The sequence below is a fragment of the Calliopsis andreniformis genome, chromosome 3 (assembly GCF_051401765.1).
Source record: "Calliopsis andreniformis isolate RMS-2024a chromosome 3, iyCalAndr_principal, whole genome shotgun sequence".
Lineage (NCBI taxonomy): Eukaryota > Metazoa > Arthropoda > Insecta > Hymenoptera > Andrenidae > Calliopsis > Calliopsis andreniformis.
Genome location: NC_135064.1, coordinates 29376245 through 29399587, shown reverse-complemented (window position 1 = coordinate 29399587; position 23343 = coordinate 29376245). Strand labels below are relative to the sequence as shown.

At 33.9% G+C, this 23343-nt stretch overlaps 6 protein-coding genes across 11 annotated transcripts in view; 2 read left to right on the top strand and 4 right to left on the bottom strand.

Moving 5' to 3' along the window:
• Nucleotides 1-2260: 2260 nt before the first annotated feature.
• On the bottom strand, nt 2261-10523 carry LOC143177019 (putative fatty acyl-CoA reductase CG5065). Of its 2 annotated transcripts, XM_076374748.1 has the most exons (10): nt 10387-10523; nt 5744-5950; nt 5286-5483; nt 4802-4998; nt 4586-4695; nt 4109-4304; nt 3786-4025; nt 3449-3706; nt 3208-3378; nt 2261-2980 (listed from the first exon to the last, which is right to left on the bottom strand). In XM_076374748.1, exons 2-9 carry the CDS (start codon nt 5939-5941, stop codon nt 3216-3218), a joined length of 1560 nt encoding a protein of 519 aa, XP_076230863.1. In that variant the 5' UTR covers nt 5942-5950; nt 10387-10523; the 3' UTR covers nt 2261-2980; nt 3208-3215. The 2 variants fall into 2 exon arrangements, with proteins under 2 accessions (XP_076230863.1, XP_076230862.1); XM_076374747.1 differs by having other exon boundaries at nt 2261-3378.
• A 2831-nt stretch (nt 10524-13354) lies between these two features.
• On the top strand, nt 13355-14512 carry Blos4 (biogenesis of lysosome-related organelles complex 1 subunit 4). Of its 2 annotated transcripts, XR_013001512.1 has the most exons (5): nt 13355-13516; nt 13679-13750; nt 13822-14043; nt 14104-14303; nt 14373-14512. XR_013001512.1 is itself a non-coding variant. In XM_076374638.1 (4 exons), the coding sequence occupies exons 1-4, from the start codon at nt 13436-13438 to the stop codon at nt 14194-14196; spliced, it is 468 nt and encodes a 155-aa protein (XP_076230753.1). In that variant the 5' UTR covers nt 13355-13435; the 3' UTR covers nt 14197-14354. The 2 variants fall into 2 exon arrangements, 1 of the variants encoding a protein (XP_076230753.1); XM_076374638.1 differs by lacking the exon at nt 14373-14512 and having other exon boundaries at nt 14104-14354.
• Nucleotides 14513-14541: 29 nt separating this feature from the next.
• LOC143177385 (properdin-like) lies at nt 14542-14733 on the bottom strand. The gene has a single exon (XM_076375258.1). The coding sequence runs from the start codon at nt 14731-14733 to the stop codon at nt 14542-14544; it is 192 nt and encodes a 63-aa protein (XP_076231373.1).
• Nucleotides 14734-14947: 214 nt separating this feature from the next.
• Nucleotides 14948-16141, bottom strand: LOC143177384 (uncharacterized). The gene is made up of 3 exons (XM_076375257.1): nt 15910-16141; nt 15637-15816; nt 14948-15300 (listed from the first exon to the last, which is right to left on the bottom strand). The coding sequence occupies exons 1-3, from the start codon at nt 15995-15997 to the stop codon at nt 14948-14950; spliced, it is 621 nt and encodes a 206-aa protein (XP_076231372.1). The 5' UTR covers nt 15998-16141.
• Taf11 (TATA-box binding protein associated factor 11) lies at nt 16011-19726 on the bottom strand. Of its 3 annotated transcripts, none has more exons than XM_076374636.1 (6): nt 19627-19726; nt 17808-18027; nt 17466-17725; nt 17313-17400; nt 17149-17245; nt 16011-16326 (listed from the first exon to the last, which is right to left on the bottom strand). In XM_076374636.1, the coding sequence occupies exons 2-6, from the start codon at nt 17949-17951 to the stop codon at nt 16142-16144; spliced, it is 774 nt and encodes a 257-aa protein (XP_076230751.1). In that variant the 5' UTR covers nt 17952-18027; nt 19627-19726; the 3' UTR covers nt 16011-16141. The 3 variants fall into 3 exon arrangements, with proteins under 3 accessions (XP_076230751.1, XP_076230750.1, XP_076230752.1); XM_076374635.1 differs by lacking the exon at nt 19627-19726 and adding an exon at nt 18123-18382; XM_076374637.1 differs by lacking the exons at nt 16011-16326; nt 19627-19726 and adding exons at nt 16550-17054; nt 18123-18378.
• Nucleotides 19321-23343, top strand: part of Trc (Serine/threonine-protein kinase tricornered) — a 45206-nt gene continuing 41183 nt past the window's right edge. The window contains exons 1-2 of one of the 2 annotated variants that reach the window (XM_076374629.1): nt 19321-19451; nt 23155-23288. In XM_076374629.1, the coding sequence (XP_076230744.1) occupies nt 19450-19451; nt 23155-23288 (136 nt within the window). In that variant the 5' untranslated portion in view covers nt 19321-19449. Of the gene's footprint in view, nt 19452-19486; nt 19601-23154; nt 23289-23343 lie in introns of those variants that run through there. The other variant, XM_076374631.1, reaches the window with a different exon arrangement.

Sequence of the window (23343 nt, the reverse complement as noted above, 5' to 3'; positions counted from 1 at the left end):
TTACTTGCACACGTATCACGCGTCATCGGCACAGCCATCCACCTTTTCACCCTCGCTTCGTCTCCCTATCACTTCGTTACACACTGCATTCTCTCAGCGTAATCGGTGACGTATGCTACGTCCCTTCCTTCCTTCCGTCCTTCCTCCCTTTCAGGGATTTCCTCTCAATGCTAGGAAATTGCCAGAATAGCCGGCATGCACGCGAAGAGGGCTGTAGTCTGTCAACCGAGCCAAGATTCCACGACATCCTTTCGCTTTTAGTTGATATACTGAGTGAACTCGTGCCGCTGTAAAGGAGCGACTCCAGAGTTACTAATATGAACGCAAGGAAGCAGGAAAGTTTTAACGAACATAATTTCGTGTACTGAATGTTTCCTTCAGGTTTTATGGTATCTAACACTCTGGAAAGATTAAGATGAATTCAACAAACTTATATAAGTTAAATATAGACTTATATTTATAGAATAGCCTGTAGAGTTGGTATACCTGAATAAGTTATATTTTATGCCCGTGTCATAGACATGATACAACATTATATTCGATAGGAAAATTATAATCGACTATCAGCAGAAAACGTATCGATAATACGAAGCTTATAATTGATTCTCGTTATACTCATTTCCTTTCATCACTTCTCTCGAACCCGTCTATCATAATTAGTTCAATCTTTCACTGATATTCTGGCGAATATCAAAATGTATTTAATATTAAAAGCTTATCAGTAATCGTTAGTTATGAAATCAATGTGCTACCGGCCCAAATAATCTTGAAGCCGACAATATTTCCAATTAAATTACCTGTGATAGATATTCATTTTCTTGCCTCTCTAAAGTCTGTTACAAACTTACTACAGTTACTCAAACAGTTGATGTACATAATCTGACTAATTAAGAAGTACCCTCTTACTAACTTCTGAATGAAACGGTAACTTAATGTACCTGTAAAATGACAGTTTTTGTCTTAAAGCATCGTATTAAATTCTAAGGATATTGCGAATAGAATTACATGTTATTTGAGAAAATGTTCACGCAATGTTCTTCGTAGATTAATTGGAAGCTTTATGCATTTGAGTTAGGAAATAAAAATAAAACAAATTATACAATCCGTATTTTTTTTATTTTTTATTTATTAATGATGTAACAAGCATATATCTAGATACATTCGCTCAAACGTATTATTTTCATTGAAAATCTCGATGAGAAATATGCCTGGAAATATTTATTTCTCTCTCGTCAAATTATTTCGAACGGAGCGCTTTAAAGCTTTACGGTAAAAGATTTAACAGCCCAGAAGGCTCCCCATTTAATACTGAAATTTTCTTCGTTGAACTTGTTGGAAAAACGAAAGCACGAGTTGCGTGTCGTTTTAAAGACTCCGTAATAGACTCTGAACAGTTAATTTTGTGCATTCTACGAAAAACACTATTCAATTTTGACGGTAAAAATACGGATGAACCATTAGAGAATTAAAAACGCAAGAAATGGATGGAAAAATTGAATCAAATCGTCCAGTCACGAACAACTAATTTTGGATCTTACTCGTGAAGTTTCTTGAGAAGGTTCTTGGGATGTGTTGCGGGTAGATCAATAATGAAATAGGACTTAGGTCTGAAATTTCTCAGCGCCATCGTGTCCCATAATTTGGAACTAACAACTGTTGCTCTCTTCTTTAGGCTTATTAGTCTTGAATCCACCCACAGATATAATCATGTTCGATGTTTAGGGTTCTATACATTCCCCAGGGATGACTGCCCCCCCCCCCCCCCCCCCCCCCCCCCCCCCGCCCTCTGCTGTAAATCCTTGACGAAAGATTCTTTTAGAAAGAAGCGAGTATTTCGTTTATTTTCTTCAACGAAATATTTTATTTTTGTTAGTATTTTTTCAATCCGGAAATTACACAAAATATTGAAAAATTGTTAAAAAAATGTTATAAAGTTCATATATCCTTACAGGATACAGTAGATCTATTCCAGTTTATGTATCCGTAGTCAGACCCTTTTATTACTCTTTCGTGCATGTTCCATCTTATTGCGTGCGTACACAGACAGAAGTAACACACAATTTTGAAATACGAAACAAGAGAAAGAGATTCGAATATCTGAGATATGCTGAGTTAATGTAAAAATAATGGAAATTATGGACATTTTTCATTCATGTCGTTCGGTATCTCACTCCGAATCCATATTCAGGCGAACACGAATAAATTCACAAGGAGGTTCTTCTTGCGGGAAATAACGTGATAAGGCTGTTTATCATTTTATTTAGTAAATAACTTTTTATATTTTTAATGACCATTCACGTACTTGTACATACATGATCCGTACATGTAATTTACACTTAAGACGTACAGATATAATAAAATCTATACCATATAACAAATTTCCAACAAAATAGAATATGTACATGCGTACATAAAACAGTAGACAAAAAAGAAACTTGTTGCCATCTTATGCCTAATTAATATGTAATATGAAACAAATATACAAAACGTAAATGAACTTATATAATAAACAGTATATGAATACGAAAACCACGCGAAAAATAAAATTCGTATAATTGCAGCTTAAAGAAGCAAATCCTCCTAAGCCTGTACCTACATATGATTATCAATAATTAAACATATTAAAGCTTGTATAGGTCATTCATTTTTAGGAAGATTCACTTGAGTCCATTGTTCATAAATTTTAATTCTATTAAAAATAGTTCTGGAAAACATAAGAGATTTATATCTATAAATAATTACCTATCATACTTTTCCACTTATTAGCTACATCATTGTCTTAAATTTTTCATTTCTCATAAGTATCGTACAATATTTGTTGATGTAGATATATTACACGCATATTAAAAAAAAAACCCTGGACGATGAAAATTACGAAATTTTAAATTATGAACGAAAAAATGAACAAGTATAGAAATCCACATTAATCACAAGCGAATACAAGTTTCTGAGGAGTTGCCACAGATTTTTATATTCTGGTCTACGAAACACAAAATATGTTCCATCCAGCTTACATTAATACAATTAAACATACAAAACAAAACAAAAAAAAGACTAATGTCCTTGGAAGAAGAAGTCGTTCTTGATTTCAGCTAAAAAGTTATTGTTAACCCAATCACCTTCACCTACTTACAAAGCATAGTCTCCCTCCTTTTTCGCAAGGACATCAAGGCGCTAAGAATTGATATCGAACTGATGGATTCTTACCTATTTCTTCACTGATGGATCTTTTTAACAGCTCCGCCTACAACTGGCAGAAATTTCATATGTTCTGTAACGTAATCCAAACAGTATCTTGCCACCTCGAAATTCTTGTAAATCAAGTACAGAACACCAAAGTAGAATAAGTAGACGGCAATTAAGTGAATAATGTACATTCTGTAAATATGTATCACAGATAAGTATAAATTTATTATTAAACATACGTAATTTCCAATAATATACATACATTGCTTGATGTCTACGAGCTTTCGGCAAGGTAGACAGATTTTCTTTCATACAATATTGTCGTGCGCCTAGAATGCAACGTTTCATATATTCCATATCATCGATTCTTAAAAAATCTAATGAGAAAACTTGTTTATCTTCAGGACTCATTTCTCCCCACATTATTAACAAATTCGTATTGTGAAAAATCCATTCCCTTGTTGTAAAGTATTGTAACACTTCCAGCCCATCCGATATGCGCTTTTGAATACGAACCATGCTAGAAAAAAAAATGATTATTACGAAAGCGAAGATTCCAGTAAAAGGACAGGTGGAAGGTGTTCATAAGACAGTCTCACAATCTCTTTTGCCGCAATAGCAACATGATAAAATCGATGAGGTAAGCCGGAATAATGTGAAAGAAGAATACAAATAAATTGTGCACAAATTTGCTGCTTCGTATGTCACCGTCTGGGTACCAAACTTGTCCTTCGAAGGGATACTTGTAAGCAATCTTTTTACCCTTCTCTAATACTTCTCCCCAAGTAATGGGCATTATACCGCTCTGGGTAATATTATATACCGGTATATTTTTTGTTCTAATAAAGAATATTACGTTAACGTTACATTCAACGAATGAATAAGTTAAAATTTTTGAAACAATAGTAAAGGCATTACTTACTTGTCTGTAGTGGCTGTCCTATATGAAATCGCGATTAAGGCATTGATAGCTAGATCAACAGGTGTTATTTCAGCGTGATAGTTAGCATTGCAGTGCATCGACCTTATTACACCTTTCCCTGCACCGACCATAAGTCCTACGGGTCCGTTTAGATTATCCACCCATCCTGGTAACGGTTCTTCCCATGCTGGAGTTACTGCACACATTGGCATTGCATTCGTTTCTTAATCATTAGGCTTCTCGATTCTGCCCTAGAGTCTACCGGATAATGTTTTGATCTCATTCAGCAAGCGTCTGCTTATAAGAAATTTTTCTACATGCTCAAACCGAATAAATCAAAGAGTAGATAGCCAATAAATAATCGCTGTATCAGTTTTAAAAAATCATACTCGAATCGCTATGTTCAAATGCTCATTTCTATGTACCTACTTTGAGTTTTCAAGTATCCAACTCTAAATTTAGTTGAAATGTATTTACCGATCGAAGGCCTAACGATGCTGCAAGGTAAATTAGGATATTCATCGGCTACTAGTTTCTCCGCCAACCGCTTTGAATAGGTATATGTATTCGGGTGAAGATCCAGCAACCTATATCCGGAAGAATGCATACGCATCAAGTTGATGAGAAACGAGGAAGTTACATAAATTGCGAACATAAATTCCAGAAAGAGTAGTCAACAGAAATATGAATTACTTAGGTGTGATTAGATCGATTGCACTTTCATCTAGCCACTGCATCAGTCTCATAACATCTTGAGGATCGTCAGGTGCATCGTACACCCTTTCGCCGAGTTCCCCTTGATCAGGGTGACAGAAGGCTGTGCTCAGATGCACCAATGACTTCAGATTTGTCATTTTCCTACAGAGATCTATCACCCTTTGGGTTCCAACCTTTGATTAAGAGGCACAGTCGTTTATGAACAATTATATAATTGATAGCTTGTCGAACGAGCACGTGTATAAGCTAACGCGACTCATACTCCTTAATCGCTATGTAAATATTGACTTTCAGTCGTAAAGTGACACATTATATTTTTCGAATATTAACTAAGTAAAACAAAGTATGCAAGAATTATCCAAGTGCAAAAACAACTCTCATGTTTCTACCCATAAAAATGCGAATATGTAATCGCATCTGTATGCGTTGGAACTAGAGATGTAAATCTGTTTTGCCCTACCGTGTTCATTTCGATTGCGTCCTTCAACTTGCCCTCCAATCTAAGCGTTGCTGCACAATGAAATACTATGTCCGTTTCATTGAATAATATTTCCTGTTGCTCAGGAGTTAATCCCAATTTGTCCATGCCTACATCCCCAACTAACGGTATAACTTTTCTCATGACATGGGGTTTCTGGTTTCTTATTCTTTGGAACATCTGTGTGGAAGAACAACTCGTTTCTATTAATTTTTTTCCTTCGATTAGTGTTAATATCGTCAAACTGGTTTGTGCTTAATAAGAAAATTCAGAAATATTCAATACTTAAACATATTAACATTATAAGATAAATATTAAAATTAGATTGTTTTTTAAGCATTTGTTTACAAGTAGATACTTTTTTTCATATTTTTTAATAGAGTAGGTATCACATGTTACATGATTATTGTTATTAGATGCCATAAAAAATTTATACTCACAGGAAGTTTAAACATTTCGTCAACACGAGTTTCAGGAGATCGACCCCTCTTTGGTCTGATCAAAATATAAATCTTGTTCAAATCGTTACAGTCATAAAGCAATTTCTCAATGAGAACTTTTCCCATGAAACCGGTTCCTCCAGTTACGAATACAGTTTTCCCCTTGTAAAAAGCCTGTATTTCCGTTAACTCACTCATTTTGGAAATCTGAAAGACGCAATTGTAAACATATACCATTCTTTCATGAGAGGAAAATTGTTTCATGAGGAAGACGTTCATAGCATGTTAAAACCAGTTTACCTTTCTAACTGCAACCATTAATATTACCAAAAATATTTGTTTGCGCGGTAACAATTATGTATAGGTATATTTGTAGTTTGAAGTAAGAAATCGCTATTACCTAAATCTATTTAAATTGGCAACTTTATTGGCCACAAACGAAAAACCTGATACGTACTTTCATTTTCTGACGTATTACATATACGAGTTTAAGCAGTGCGTTATCTTTAAGTCAATCTCCTTTTCACTCTAGACTCAGTCTTTGGACTATTTATAATTTTGATACAAATTCCAAAATAGTTGATAATTTTGTCCTTGCGAAACTATCAAGGTCAAATCTACTACCTCGTTAAGTTTATTTATGAATTATATTCCTCACGCGTAACATCTCTATCTGATTATCATGGAATCTTCCTCTTTCCCTTCACTGACCTTACTTTTTCTCCCTACCATTCGGTCCTGACTTGGGCAAGGGAAAATTCCACGACCCATTCTTAATATTGTCAATTTTGTAACACACTTTAACTCTGAAACTATTGCCAGGCAGAATACTGCAGTGCGAGAGAAAATCGGTGAAAGGCTGATTCAACGCGATCGAAAGGCACACATGGCAAAAACTGGCCTGTAAACCAATTTATAAGAGTATCGCTGTGTTGATGAATACATGATTAGCGTCATTTTCATATATAAATTCAATACCCGAAAAAAAGTATAAGATTCATTAATTAACAATTTGTCTTTGTAGTAGAACATATCGAAAAGTAACTTTTGCAAATGTCAAACTGTGTCAAAATGACAGGAGAAACAGTTGCAAAAGCCGATTATTTTATTGAGAAACTGCATTCCCTTTCACACGAAGCATACGATAGCAACAAAAAATGTCATCACATTTCGATATGCGTTCAGTGATTCACTACTGTTACTTGATCTGCAACTCAGGTAGTCATAAATAATGCTGCGTAAACTCTTTAGAAATACGATTTAGAAATGCGTTTAAGCATTTTGAATTATGATTATTCAGAAAAGGTACAAATACACATACATGTATACTTTGATGTACGTACACGTCACTGGACCTTTCGTGCGTAAGGCCAAGTTGGATAAAAAAGGGTACTCGTAAGAGCATCTTTTTGATCCCATGAGTTCACACAGAATGCGTACCTACCATTCCTATGGTACACAACAGATAATCTTTATGTTTCTGTCTCTCACTTTCTCCGTTTATATCCCCTCAATTCTTACATCGACCTGTTTTATTGACCGTTGTTCTAAATAACGGCTTTTAAATAGAAGCGACTATAGCTTACTTTTTACTCTGCAATGTTTCCTTTTGCTTCTTTCTAGTACAGATATTTCATAACCGTGTTCGCTCGCTCATGTGCAGTATCAATAAATTTATTCACTCTTCATTATCTGAACAAAGTCCAAGGAAGATCAAAACTCGATTAGCCTTTGATCTGAGGCAATCGTTTCCTCAAACGTCCTTGATGTTAGCGTTGTAAAATCACATTCCCGAAAATATATACCTTCGTCAATCGGATCAAGCGATTGAAGGATAAGAAACGTTAAAATTGAAAAAAATCAATTGAATGAAATACTCAATTCTCAAAAGTGACAAACTGGTGCCTTATTTGTAATTAACTCTATTCAGATATTCCCATTCGCTTCGGGGAACATCGTTCACAAACTTCAATGCGTTTCGAAAGTTAGCACTATGCTGTTCGCAAACTTCGTCGTGCCGAAGTAGCCTCGAATTCCCTTGACGTTCTCGTATTTACGACAACCAGCTCTGTCAGTTTCGTTACTCATTAATGCATTGTTGATGGGAAACGTGAATCAGCATTTACAGTACAACCGCATACTATTAATAATGTGTTCATACAGCCTCACAATAAATTACGCGAGCAAGATCATCCGTTGCTATTACAGTCGACTACTCCATTAATTCCCTTTCGTTGGAAATTTTAAATCGAAACACAGCCAATTCAAAGAGATTTACAGAACAAATTCATGAACAGATATTCAAATTCTTGATTACCATGAATAAAGTTATTTCCTATAATTCCGAAGCAGCCTTTTGTATAAAGGATTAGTGATTATTTCCTGTTGCACTTTTATTAAATATTGTACTACGTTTTATAATGATTATTGGCAAACGCTACATTCGTAAATATGTATGTCATAAATTATACGTATGTTTGAACAAAAATCATACAAAATTGTAGACTGACGAATTATTTGTTGATACGTCACGGCTTTTGCAAATACATTTTAATCGCTGATTTCATTATGTACAAAGTTGGCGCATGCGAAATGTGAATTGTGCGAAATTTAAACTTTGCGAGGCAATATTCCTGTCTAAATGGTTACATATTTACATCAATAAGAAAACGTATGTCGCAATGTGCATAAGAAAAATTTTTTCTTACTTCCGAGAAAGATTCTGAGGAAAACTCCAATCGTTTCTCTTTGCAAAGTATTGAACACCGTAAAAGTAACGAAAGAAATCGATTCAGTATTTGCGTAGGATTATGTACATAAGTGCCAAAATTGGTTAATGTTGCGAATTAAAATTTTAAATCAATGGTCTGATATTAGAGATTAAAAAACGTATGAAAAGACATTGTAAGCGATATCGTTTTGAAAAATAGTGCTAAAAATAATTTGCATAAAAAAAATATGATTGCGGCATGAGACATTGTATAATTTCACTTTTATCGATCATAAAAAGCAGTTAAAACATTTAGAACAAATTATATAAGGGAATTAATTGGAAGAGTACAAAAACTCATGTGAGACGTGTGACTGTGAAAACACAAGTGATCTCGTGCTTCACGAAAACACGTGTTGCAAGACTAAACAAGCTTCGCTTACCTCCGACGTTTCATCAGCGGTGCTATAAAAACCTTTTCACATTCGAGATGCAAAGGAGCTTACGATCGAGTTCTACTAATACCTAATTCCTTGTTAGGTCTTTCTGCTCGCTACTATTAATAAATACGTTTAAAACAAAAACGTTTCATTTTCCGTTCAAGTCTTTTCAATTTCACTACATGTTTTGATACCTCATTTGTGATGTAACTTTCTCGCGAGAAACTGTTAAATTCAAAATTTAAAGAGTATAGTCATTTATATATCTTTTACTGTCACTTTTTTTTTTTTTTTTTTTTTTTTTTTTTAAATAGAGAAGTGATGACCGGTTTAGACCAATCGAGTTTTTTCTGTATTGCTGGGTCACTTAGAACAATCCTTTCGCTTTCTAATTTGTTTTTACCTATTTCAGATTCTCGCAGCTTCTGGTATTATGTATGCGTATGTATATTATAATTGGTATCAAAAAATAATTACAGAATCGTTAAAAAATAAACATCAAAGAACTGATAATAGGAAAATCGGAAAATAAAAATATTCTCCTATAACATGGGGAAATCGAATTCATGAATATATTACGTAATAACATTTTGAAACATGCCAATGCGTGTCGAACACCTGACAAAGAATTTATCAAAGATGCGTAGAGATAAATATGTACATCGCCTTCCTAAATGTGTGGTATCGACTAATATGGAAAGTATTCATGAAACTGGTCAACCTTATGTAACACAAGTAGAGTCTATTACAGTGGAAATTGTAAATAATTGATTTTACCATTGCAGTGTGACTATACATCACAAAAAGATCGTTTAGAGGCTTGAATTATGATCGTGTCTATAAAAGAATGTTTAGCATTTGACGAAATAATTGTATCGACAGAACTTCCTCAATCAATTAAATCAATAAAAGATCATTTCATTTGTCCACGACAGAATGAGGGAACCTTTGAGCATAAACCAGTTATTATTACGTCATTATTAATTTGTTTATCGGATAACAATATGAATTCTCGACAAGTTTGTGACTACACTATGACGTATACATTCGACATCGCGTCGAGAAAGCTGTCAAATGAATCGTAAAATTCAAATCTCTCCATTAACATCGATGGTTAAACGATGTCATAGGAGCCATGCCAAGCGTAAAATTATAAGACTTGTATAAGACAAAAACTATAATATCAAACGGAAATGAAAATGACCGAAGCAGCAGTTACTTGATCGGTACATTGTTTAAGTTACCCTCATTCATTGTGCTAGACATTCATCGATATAGGTATACCTTAATAAGAAGAACGGTTTAATAAATGAAATGCTTCCGAGGCTGAGTGGGATCGATGTTCGAAGTCAATAGTTGATTTTTCCAAAACTATGCAAAATTAATTAATTGTCACTTGAATTGGAAAGTGAAATAAATATTCTATCTATAATATTTGATACCTAAATAAGATAAGAAATATAAAAAAGGTTATTCGGTAAAAACGTGCTTACCTGACGATATCCGTAGGTCAGGTGAAAGAAAATCCTGTAAGGTATCAGCAGGGAGAGAGCCGGTAGTATGTATAGCTGCACGTACAGCGTGAACGCGATCCGCTCCGACTAGGCGACTAGGAGAAAGAGTCACGAACCACACGTTCGAACTCACTGAGCTCTAACGTAGTTCGTCCAGAGAGTTGTAGCTGGGCTTGCGATGCCTCCCCACCTGATCCTCCAGTTGGACGATTTACGTCTTTTCTCTCGTTTTGTATGATTTTTCTTTTTCTTTTTTTTTTCTTTTTTTAGATAGAATGATTACATACAATGATTTGCTTTCCTTCTCTTCGTTAATTGTATCTCGGCTAAAAGTTTCCGTAACCGAGGATTCGAAAGGCAAACATTCCTCACCATTAATTTATTCATTAATTCGATTCGATTCAGAGCGATACCATTTTTCCATTCTTCCACGGGTATTTTATTGCGCATATTGAATGTTTCTGTCAAATTTCACAGATCTCGCAATGAAATGCATGTAAACAGACATGTATAGCCATAGATTTTGTTTAAGCCTATCAGTTGTCAGAATTCTTCATTCTATTTCGAGTAGTTTAGTTTAGAATTCGTATTCCATTTCATGTAATATGCAGCAATTATTTAATGAATTTTTTTATGTTGAAATTCAAGGAATATTAATGAGGCAGCTCATTTTCAACCCTTAGAAAAGAAGCAGTTGTAAATTGACATGTAGATTGAATGATGTATTTTTCCACTTTCTTGCTTTTTACGTTTCTTCATTTTCGCGGGTTTTGTAATATGCTTGCGCTGTTGAAATACTTGAACCGGTTCTTATTGATTTTCCTCTTTAAATTGGAAATTTTTCGTTGGAATCGTAAAAATACATCCCGATACATATATAGGTATCATGTTGTGAGCGTCGATCGACTCAGTGATTACAACTGCCACACAAAATGTCTCATGTGAATAGAACTTAGAACTTTATAAAGCATTACACCAAGTGTTACATATACAAGAATAATACAGGTAATCGAGACTTCTTAGTGAAATGGTAACGTGTAATTATCTGTTACAGTCAACAACTAAATTAATTTATTAATGCATATCATATTGGTCAACTTCATTTACGTTCGTTTAAATTGTTTTTTTTTTTTTTTTGTACAATTTATTAATATATAACCTAGTATTATCCATCAGACGTTTATTAAAGAATATATAACGTAAATGTCGAAATTGTTTCTTATAAATCAGTTACGATTGTACTATGTACATGTGCATAAAAACCTTCGATTTAACTTTTTCTCCTTTAATTAAGAACGCGTAGAGAAAATAAATTAATATAATTATTCGAATTATAAGAACTTTATTAACCTAATACTGTTTACTGTAGAAAACAATTGAAAATAGAAAACAATTTGAATAAAGATATTTTCTACTCATGTTGTCTACTTATATTTTTAAATCATTCTGCGTAGATAATTCCACTACTTCGAATTCTAGAAAGGTCATTATTTTGAATAAGGTTTTTCTGAATGTATTTTAACATTAAATTGATAAATGTGCATCTCATGAAAATGTCATTGTGTTTCCTCTTTACGACGATTTGAACGTGTAGTAATTCGCTCTGCGAATTTCTCAGACACTTGTTGCACGCAAAAACTGATATTCTCCTGCAAGTGTAACTCACTCAACGAATTTGACGTGAACATTCAGTTATTAATGGCTTTCATGAGAGTCATGAAAGTAGTTATTACACAGTACATGCGAATACATAATAATCGATGATAGTATACAAGTTTCAGAAGCAATTACTAGGATAATAGTCTTATTGCCACATATAAATTATTTATAAAAATTGCAAATATCAATTCGAAAGAAACTGAACGTCAATAAATATTAAACACGTAGTACTTTATCGATTATTACCAAATTAGAGAACTTTTTGGAGGAGAATGAGAAGAAGATATAAAAATACGAACAATTCGAATTTAATGCGACGGTTTACCATTTAACGAGATAACTAGATAGGCAAAATAATAAATTGCACTTATACCTTTCACTGATCGCGTAAGTAGTTACTCGTAGTTCCCTAACGATGTTTCTAAAAGTCTCCCATAAGGCTCTATTACGCAAAGTTATTATGTAAAGTCGATGCACATTACAGTTCACTGACCTATTCTATATAAATCGTGCAATTTTTTTCAAAAGTTTATCTGATTCATTTATTAAACTGTATCAATCTTTACAATGAACTATATACTCTATATAATATTTACATGCTGTAATTAAACTTTTTCTTTACTTTCCAAAAATATGCATTTTACTTAAATTTTAAATACCTTCTTATCTAAATTGTCATTCATATAATATAATACTCGAAATATTTCAATATTCATTTATTAATTCCAGATTGGGAATAGTAAAAGGAAATTTTTTGATGACTGCAACATATGTGAAGACAAAGATAACAGCTGGATTAAGCAAGGAATCGAGTTCATTAAACTGACCGTCTGCAAGGAAAGAGTTAAAGTTTTTGTTGAAATAATATACTTTCGTTAAATTAGGAAACAATGTTAATAAGTTTTATTATTTACGCATGTTAATTCGCACATTGTTGTTCGTAATGTAGCGATAACAACAATGTTTCTACTATACGAACACTTATTATATTATACGATATTATAGTTATGGAAATAAGTATTTATCAATAACTTATCATTTTGAAATTTATCTTCCCGAATACATTATAAATGGAATTTGTAAAAAATTATTTGGAAACTTAATAAATATATAATTTTAGACTACATACTGACGTTATAGAACATATTTAATATTTTATCACAATTTTCAAAAATGTATCAATTTTAAATTTAAATTTTATATTTGTTTTATATTCATTTTTAACTTTAAATTTTTATATTTGACTCGTTCATTAAAATATTAAGAAAATGGTGTCTTGGACGTTTAACGGTTTAAAGATACGTAGAATCATTTTCGAAGGGAATGATGTGAACAATTTACTATTTGAATAAATCGTAAAACGAATGAAATGACTTCGCATACTACTACATTAGCCGAAGATTTGGCTAAAGATTATGCAAATTATGCAAAATTGGATTTAGCTAATCAAGCAAGTATCATATTTTGTATAACCTCTATGGACAGTTTAAAAATTTTAAATAATACTATATACATTTTAATATAATCTCCTATGAATACAAATGAATACTGTTGATGTCTTAAAATGTATGCAAACTAATTTGTTAACTTACCACAATTGTTTTTTCATTAGATGAAAAATTTCCATGATATCATCGAGGATGTGATGATGCGCTTAGAAGAATTTCAGTCACTGATTGAAATGGTTAGAAATTACTTGTATCAAATATAAATTTCTATTGAACATGTCACGAATATATTGTTTTGTGTTCAAAGGTTCAATGTGAAAATGCTCAATGTATTGACGAACATGTTCCACAGCTGCAAAACATGCAACAAGAAGTTTCAAACCTTTGCAAACGCATAGATGCTTTAGAACACGTTATAGCAATGGCTAATGTAAATCTAACTACGTTAGAAACTGCTGTGGACAGTGCAGAAACTGAGTTAGGAGTTTCTGATAGATTATTTGGAATGTTAAACCCATTATATTTCTTTGTAAGTTGTACTTACATTTACGATTTTCATAGTAAGCTTCCTAACTGTATTGTATTTTAGAAAAAAACCCAGGAGCCTATAATATCGAATAAATTATCGACGTATGAACCACCAACAATTTATAAAACAAGTGATTATTTTGCAAGTGAATAAACAATACATTTTACTCCTTAAAAGTGCAATATATGTTTATTGATTAATTTTATACATGGGGATATGGAGAGGAGAAGTGTTTAATATCTGCGGATGTGCGATATAAAGTAAATTCTGTTTACATTTCAGGTATGAAGTAAGAATATTTTATTATATTTAATTTAAATTATTTTCAGGATTGGTATACAAACTGTTACAGATGAATCTATTTTCTAATACCTTAAACAAATATAAGGGATAGAAAATAAATATATAACAATGAAATAGTTACCATTATTCAACTATTATGTACCTTATGTAATTTCATTATTATTATAATGCCAAAAAACAGATTTAAGAGGGGTATTAGCATGCTGCAAGTGTACAGGTCTTTAATTGTGCTTTCTTTTCACCTGCTGCACAACTTCCACCTATGCAATGCCTCCACCTTGCTATCTTTCCTATACCACAAGTAACGCTACAGCTAGACCAGTTTCCCCATTGGTCCCATATTTTTGGTCCTTGTCTACCAATTCTACCTATCACAACATTACACATAAACTGTATGTCTGTAAAAGTATCATGAAAAATTGTTAATTTTACGTAAGTACAACTTCCTAAACAAATTTTATAAGATGTGGAATTATTACTTGTCCCCTTGAAACTGTTATTGTTAGAAGAGGTTAAATGTTTATATAATTCTACAATTTACTATCACATGTATTTAAATATGTTGTTAATACATTAACTATTTTATATTTAAATATTAAGTTTAATCATGATTAGTTTCCATGCAAAAAATTGACCAATGATGTCTTGAATCAGTACTATAGTTTACAAAAATACATGTAAAATGCATTGTCGTACATTTATATTTGTTCGAATAGAAAATAAAATACATTTTGAATAATTCCAAACCTTTCTTATATTTTATGTTGATTTGTTCATTCTTTTCGTCTCCTTCGGTTTCATCAGCTTCATCATTACTGTCTATAAAAGACATCCGCTCCTTATGCTGCAAATTCGTTTTTGGTACGTTTTCGATATTAAATACTAATGACGCTTTTTGACCAGAACAAGATGTATTGCTAAAAAAATTATTATGCTCTAGAATAGACAAAGATTCTGTAATGAGAAAAAAAATGATTAACAACTTAATTCGCATCAATGGATCTACAGGCTTTTTAATCATAACTTCAAATAAAAGTATATATAATCGAGTGAAACTATCTGATAGTTTCTTTTTACAAATATTGCCACAATTCAAATTCGATAGAAATTTACGACATATGTATGTATGTACATATGTATGTACGTAAATACGTAAATGCAATCGCATAACACTTTTAAAAACGAGGTTTGAAATTTTAGATGTATTATTTATTTAAAACTTTAAACTTCAAATACACAGAGGAATCGGCTTATCAACTATAACTATAACTATAAGTTAGTGCTTAATACCAAGCCAGTGGAGAATAGGATTAGAATCACAATCTTTTAACCGACAAGTTTTTATCTGTGCCTTTTTTAATCCCTTTGTACAATTTTCTGCTAAACAATGACGCCACCGAACTCGTCGTCCACTTCCACAAGAAACACTACATGTACTCCAATTACCCCATTCGTCCCATATTTCATTATCTACACCGTTTTGAAAATTATATAACTTTTTACGATGAAGTATACAATATAACCATTACATACATATACTTATTTAACAATAAATACACTTACGAAGTTCGATATCCTTTTCATTTCTCTTCGCAAAAGAACTCTGTTCTTTTTTATGTGACTGAGTTTTAAGATACCGTTCACTCGTCATAAAGTCTCTTCGAATATCTTTTTCTGGATAACTAAGCAATTTTCGATGATAATGTTCGAAATTCCGTAAGGCCTTCAAGGAACAGACGCGTGGATGTAATTTCGGTATTATAGACAAGCTTGTATCGTTCTATTATGATGCTTATTAGTTAGATTTTATCCAGTGTATTAAATTGATATTATAACATTCCGAACGTGTGCAATAACTAACTTGTAAATATCTGTACTTGTTCACATTAAATACCGAAATATATGGATTACATTTTAACATATTTCTCCTGAATCTGGAGTCATACATATTTTTATAATTGACTGCGTTATCGAATTCTTCTGGAAAAATGCAACCAAAACAATGTGTTAATACTAACGCAGATAATAATTGCATGTCATGTTAAAATTCTTGAATATCTCAGTTGCAATTCAATAGGATTTATGAGTAGAAACGAAAAATTGGTTAAAGTCAATGTAGCAAAAATATCTTTGAAATTCTATAGTATATGTAATTTTTATGAGAACATTGAATATATTCAAGTTATTCCGAGAAAAAACATCGTATTATGAAACGATTTTATTTTATATTTACAATTCTTATATTCACTTACTATTATTTAAATGCGAATAATAAAAATTTTGTTCGACTTAAAAGATAAATAATAGAAAGTAATAGATGTATGAATATTGTGTAAAATGACGGCTTACGATAACGTTGATTTATACACGTATAATACCTACATAAAAACCATTAAATAAGGTGAATGAAGACATAAAAAAATGTAATTATAGCTAAAGATATTAAGTATGATATATCTCATTAATTATGAAAATATATCATTGGCAGAATAAACGGATTCTTGATATTCTTTAAGATGATTGAAAACACTTTTTCTAAAAATGAAAGCACAATTTTGCATAATTAAGACAGACTCATAATCTAAAAAATGCTTTATGAGCGCGACCATTTGGAATTTGTCCTTGAAGCCTTAATCTTCTAACTGCCTCTCTTAAATGTTTTGGTTGTAATGGTCCTGTTTCTTGGTGCGCTTCCATCACGTCGAGAGCTTTGTACAAAAATAGAGTTTGGCGAATAAAATAATATTTACAATAAATAATAACTATAAGGTTTAAAGCGATAAAGGCAGACTGAAGTTATACCTTCTTCTACAATTTCTCCTACAAATACTTTCGCAATACCAGACATTGCAATGACTACATTTTGTGAAACAGAACAACCTGTTATGGTTTGCATTATCTAAAAACAGAAAATACATATAAAATGCATTTGTTAAAAAGTACAGTGACGTTGCAGTTATTCTTACCCTCTTTATAGCTGCTTTTGGAAATGCAGCTCTTCTGTACATTTCATACCTATCCAACTGATCTTCCGTAAAATTTGAAACCAATACCCTGTTGAAAAATAAATATTAGTATGTCTACAAAATAACATAATACTAGGAGGATTAATTACATACTGCATTTTCTCTCTTTCTTCTTCCTCCAATTCTTTCTTACTTTTTTCTTTGCTTTCTCTTCTTTCTTTAACATTAATTGGATTCGCATGTGGTAATACTATATCATTCCCAAATATATCTTCAGCGGTTTGCTCGTCTTCTTTATTCTCAATTTCATGTTTAACAATTTCCATTTGGTCATCCACCACTGTACACAATGTATTAGAGCCTACATCTTCTACATCAGATTGAGATTGAGAACTCAATGCATCTGATTCTACCTAGTGTAGCAAATGATTATTTAAATGAACTGTAAATAAAAGAAAGTAAGAATAATAACATTGAAAACTTTGAAATTCGTACTTTCACTTGTATATTATCGACGTCCATTGATTCCACATCTTTAAATCCAGAAATTTGGGAAGTATTATCCTTTTCTTCCTTGTCGTCTACATCTATATGTTCGCTTTCATTCCCAGAATCTTCTTTTCCAAATATGTTATCCATTGTACAAGTAGATTGAAGTGAAAATACTCCTGAAATACTTTGAGAGTACTAAATACTTCTGCATTTATTTACAAATCTGTAATAAAGTCAAAAGGTTGGAGGTTAGAATAAATACTGTACTTAGTGTACTATATGTAATGTACACAGACGTAACAATAAAAAAATGTTAACCTCAGTATTTATTTAACACAAGCAATTTGTCGAATCAATGAGAAAAAAATGTTGAAAGTTGAGTATAAAAGAATAACAACTTTGCTGAATTTTATGACGTCAACTAAATTCCAGAGATAATACTGTTAACTTCGATTTCTTAAATATTCCCGCCATATATTTTAATACGTGCTCCCTATAAAATTGTTCTTTAAGGATGTTTTATATGATATTAATATCGAGCTAAAGAATGTTTATAATTGTTTATAGTAGTAGCTTAATGTATGTGTTTTTCGTCCATTCATATTTAGTCCATATACGAGAAGTTATTGTTAAAAGGAACTGAGTAATAAACTGTACAACATCAGTTCGTTAGAAATTGATATATCTATTCAGAATGAAACTGTTGCGTAGATAATAATTAATAACTAAAAGATCGATTATGAAATTTGGAAAAGTTGCTGTATTAGTATTAATTCGTAGCATTTATTTTTGTAAATCGCATATTCTCACATCGAATATCTTTTGAACAATAGTCGATAACTAAATTACAAATTCTACTTGTTCTAAAAGAGACGTTTTCCCAACTGATTAATTATTATTAAAATGCATAAGAAATGTTATCGTATTTTGTCTGATAAAAATAAACGAGAGAGAGAGTATGATAATTATGAGGTTTGAGAGAAATGAAACGGCTTTTAGTCTGGTTTGATTGGTAAGATATTTGAAATTGACGTGGAAGGAAATTGAATTTAGAATCGGTTGAAAAATGAAAAAGCCTTATTTGAGCGAGTTAAAAGACAATGAGCGAATTGCAGCGTGACGCCATCTGGTGGCCGAGTGAAATGTAGTCGACGGTGTCGCGACGCCGCGACGTATTTGTCAATATCTCATCGTTTTCACAATTTTCACGGTTCGTATATAGACGGATTCGTTGGGAATCGAGCCGCGATTGTATTTAAAGGAGGGGTTGGAAGCGATTCGATAAGCGAGGGATCGGTCGGTTGGCGCAGATCGGTGATAAATCGAGTGTACGAGGAGCGAAAAGTGAAAAGAGTTGTCGGCGCGAAAAACGGACATCGTGAACTGATCGAGAGCTACTCGGGACACGGTAGCTGGTGTAGCTGGTAACTTGGTAGGTCCGTAGCTCGCGAGTGTATCACCTATCTTGTTCTCCTGGGCTGAGGGGAGCACGGTAGTGAGTGAGTGGAGAGTACAGTGGAGTATCGAAAGATCGGGTGTAACTTCGGAGAGTGTCAGAGAGTTGACACGAATTCTCTGTATCGTGCGAGCATCGAACGTACTACGGGCCTACGAATGCAGTTTCAAGAAGGAGTCGCGTATTAAGATGTGAGTACGGTGTGCCTTCGAACGTAGACGGTTTTTGCGAGTCGGCTTTCACGGGGAAATTATGGCGAAAGGACAAGAAAGGGTTTGGTTGCCAGCGGCGGCTCTCCATCGAGCGTAAGACACCGTGGCAAACACTGTCTTCGCGGACGGTATGGAAGAATGTCGATATACATACATGTAACGAGCAGAAACTATTGTGTAAACAACAGTTCATTTCCATCGCTCTTGCACGATCCCTTTATGTATGTACGCTCGCGGTGACGCGCGCACGCCTCTTTCTACGCATACTACTCTACACAGTTTATCGCGGTATCGCGTTGTATATACGTGTATACCTTTGTCCGCATACCTACGACAAATATCATGACAGAGGAACCCGCGTGAAACCGGTCTTCCTCTCTTTTCAAACTTTTTCCGAATCGCCTTTCGTTCCTTCCTCCCTTTTATTCATCAATTCGTAAAGCTCTTGCTCTGCCTAGAAACCTTGCTTATTGTTAACTGATCTTTGTCTTCTCGAATTGCTTTATCTAACCGAGTATTTGAAACGTAACCCGTTGCGCATGACATCGAACGCCTATTTCTATTTCCTCGCTAATCATTGAATTCGTTTGTGAAACTCGCCGATCTTAGTACATCAAATTTCGCTCTGATATATTCGTCCTCCTGCCTCTTTGACATTCCTTTAGACACGTACAGGTTTAGAATACGTAAAACAAGGGGGAAAGGGGTTGATTGTATGAAAAATATAAATGAAACATGTGGAGTAAATAAGTACATTTTCTTTTTTATAAGAATTCGTTTTCGGGGTAAATAATCGATTTCGAATATCTGCACATCAATATTACGTATATGTAGATTTTCTAAATGTTTATACAACATGTACATAACGCGACAAATGATTCGACAGATTTTCTTTCTATTGCGATATAATTTATCAGTAGCTTCGCAAGAATATATTTTTTTTATAACATTACATTGCTATGCATTGCATACCAACGTGCTAGACACTTACATATACATGTATAAATCGATTTTCTCGAATCGTCTCGAAATTGTATCAGAGGTTAACAAATTGAAATACCTTATCACAATTATCAAATAACAGTATGTAGTAAGTGTAAGTGTGTTATTGGTATTAATTTGAATTTTTAATTTTTGAAATTTTCATAAGAAATATACTTACAAGTTATTCTAAAACGAAGGTTAATCAATGTGTTAGTTAATTCACTCACACATAATGCGTTTCTGGCGTTACTATTTCAACGATTGAATCGATATTTGTTTACCAAAAATTAGTATTCCTTTTTGTATTAGTTCCAGTAGCTGTTGCAATTTTCTATTAGTGTTATTCATAAATTCATAACCGTGTAAGTTAACGTTATTCAGAATCATGTAAAAATTGTCGCCTATGCATAGGGGACATGCCAGTCAAAGTGTTGTTAGAGTTGCTGGGAGTAGGGTCGAGAGGAAGGGTCGTAAAGGGTTGTATAGTCCTACCGACGAATTTCGATCAGTTCATTCGCTTAAGTTTCGAAGCACTTTACTTGCGGATTCTACAGAATTGTAGAAACTGAAACTCGAAACCCGCGCTGTTTGAAGTTGAACTTTATTTTCCTGAGCGAAATCGATTAGGATCCGTTGCACGTTTCCAGCACTTCTCGGAGAAGATGTACGATTCGGACGTATGTAGGAGTTTAGCCGGTGAGCGTGGCATTTATCTACAGGGAACGGCGCGGCGGCGCGGCGGCGCGGCAGCGGCAGCGGCGTCGACGACGTCGCTCGAACTTACGAGTAAGGTAAAGAGTAAAGAGTAGAGAGACGAACGAACGGACAGACGGTCGTTGGCCGAAGGAGAAACGACCCGAGTCTCCTCGCTCGAACCGACGGAGCCTGTTTTACTACGGTGCTACGCTCTGACAAGTCTGTTCAGCTTACGAACTAACCAACAAACAGGCGAATCCGAGATGCCACGTTGCGAATAAATGATAACCTCACCCTCCACTCAAATAGATTCACTTGGATCTTAAGTCTGAGCCTTGTCCTTCATTCGTACACCAGCTATTCTCTGCGCCCTTCGCGTCCCAATAGCTTCATCTTCTTCGAGGGCCACGCGTATCCTTATCGTTCCACCTTCTTGAGTGTGATTCCATTATTCCCTCTTAATGTCGTTCTTACCGTCCTCGCTTAGAGAACGGCAGTTGAGCTGTCCAGTTTCGAACATCGGTTTGGCAAAATTCGGTTTGGCTGAAACAATTGTATTTTGAAGAAGAGACAAGTTGTTCATCCAAATACAAAGCGACACCGTCGAAGCCGACCGATGGCGAAGTGCGCTTCGTCTTCGAAGTAGAATACTGTCGCGATGCGATAGCTGAAATACGCCAAGCAGTCGCGTGCGAGATATAGAATACATGTTTACGACAATCGGCATCGGAGGTCAATATACCGTTATAGACGCCGCGATATCCTCTTCTCCATTTCGCCGAGCGCATCGCGCGCCAATTTACAGCTTACAAACATCGCGCTTCGTATTTTCTGGGTAACAAATTGCCTCCGAGTCGAACGTTGCTTGCCCAAGACTCGAACTTTGTACCATGATATCTCGAGCGAAACGACGTTCAATCATCAATCATTTTACATCTTACTTAGTGGAAGGAAAAAGTTTCTTGCAACTTTTGTATTTTAGTTTTTGATAGAAATTCCTACCTTGCTGTATTCTTGAATAATAGTTCTTGCTCAATCGTAATAGACGATAGCACTGCGGAAAGAAGATAGTTTCTTAAAAAGGGGAAGATGGCTTTATTGTTCGAAAGAAGGTTTGTGGTTGACTTAATGCTTATCGCGTTGTGTAATGCAGTTTTCGAACAATCCTATTGTGGAAGGTAAGTTTAACAGTCAACTCAAGTGTTTACATACTTCGCAACAGATACGCTGCAGATTTTACGTGTGCCGTTTCCCTTGTGTTTCAATTGCATCTATGCTACACTTGTCCGTGAAACAAGGTCTCGCGCTTGAACCTAATTTGATGACCGACTTTTGGAAAAGTCTCACCGAAATCTATATGAGAATTTGAAATGTATGCATTTATTATTGAGTAGAGGAATAATTCAAACAAATGAATGAAACGTATTTTCAATGTGATATTGGGAAAATTTTAGGAAGTCTTTATGGTTGAATGCTTATTCGAATTTACTTTCCTAAGATACGGAAATTATATTTCATATGGACACTTGTTTGTTTGTTCGTTTGTTTTTCGCTAGAGTCGCATTGGGTCCTTGACTCTGCTACTGTCAGTAACCAACATGAACTCCTACGTAAGCACTTTCTATTTGCGAAGATATGAAACTGATCGGTCAAAAACCGTTCTCTTGCGACAAACCGCAAATATCCAGAAATATCCTACCTGTCTGTAAATTGTAAAGCAAATGCTCCTTTCATCGCTCGGTCTTACATTTTTCTTACCTTAACAATCTTAACAAACTGTCTTCCACTCCTTTTGTATTTTTATTTCATGAATAGGGATTCAGAAAGTTGCTTTTTCCTAAAACCGCTATTCTCACTCTTCGCATTGATAAACACAAACATTTCAAGTAGTACTGATAATAGTTACGCATCGTTACTGAATGTTTCCATCCTTTTTAAGATGCAACATAAATTGTATCGCGTAGAGTTTGTCCAAGCCTGCAACATTTCTCTTTTGACACAGGTGCGAAGAGGCTACAGAAGTGGAGACGCATCATCAGCAAACAGCAGGAACAACGATGGGCGTCGCCGAGGATGAGACGCCGTCCTCTTTGACTTCACATCCTAATCCTAACGTTAACAACCCCAATCAAGAAGGTACGTGCTTAAGCTGTAACTTTCTCGTCAGACAGAACTTCTCGTTGATCCATGA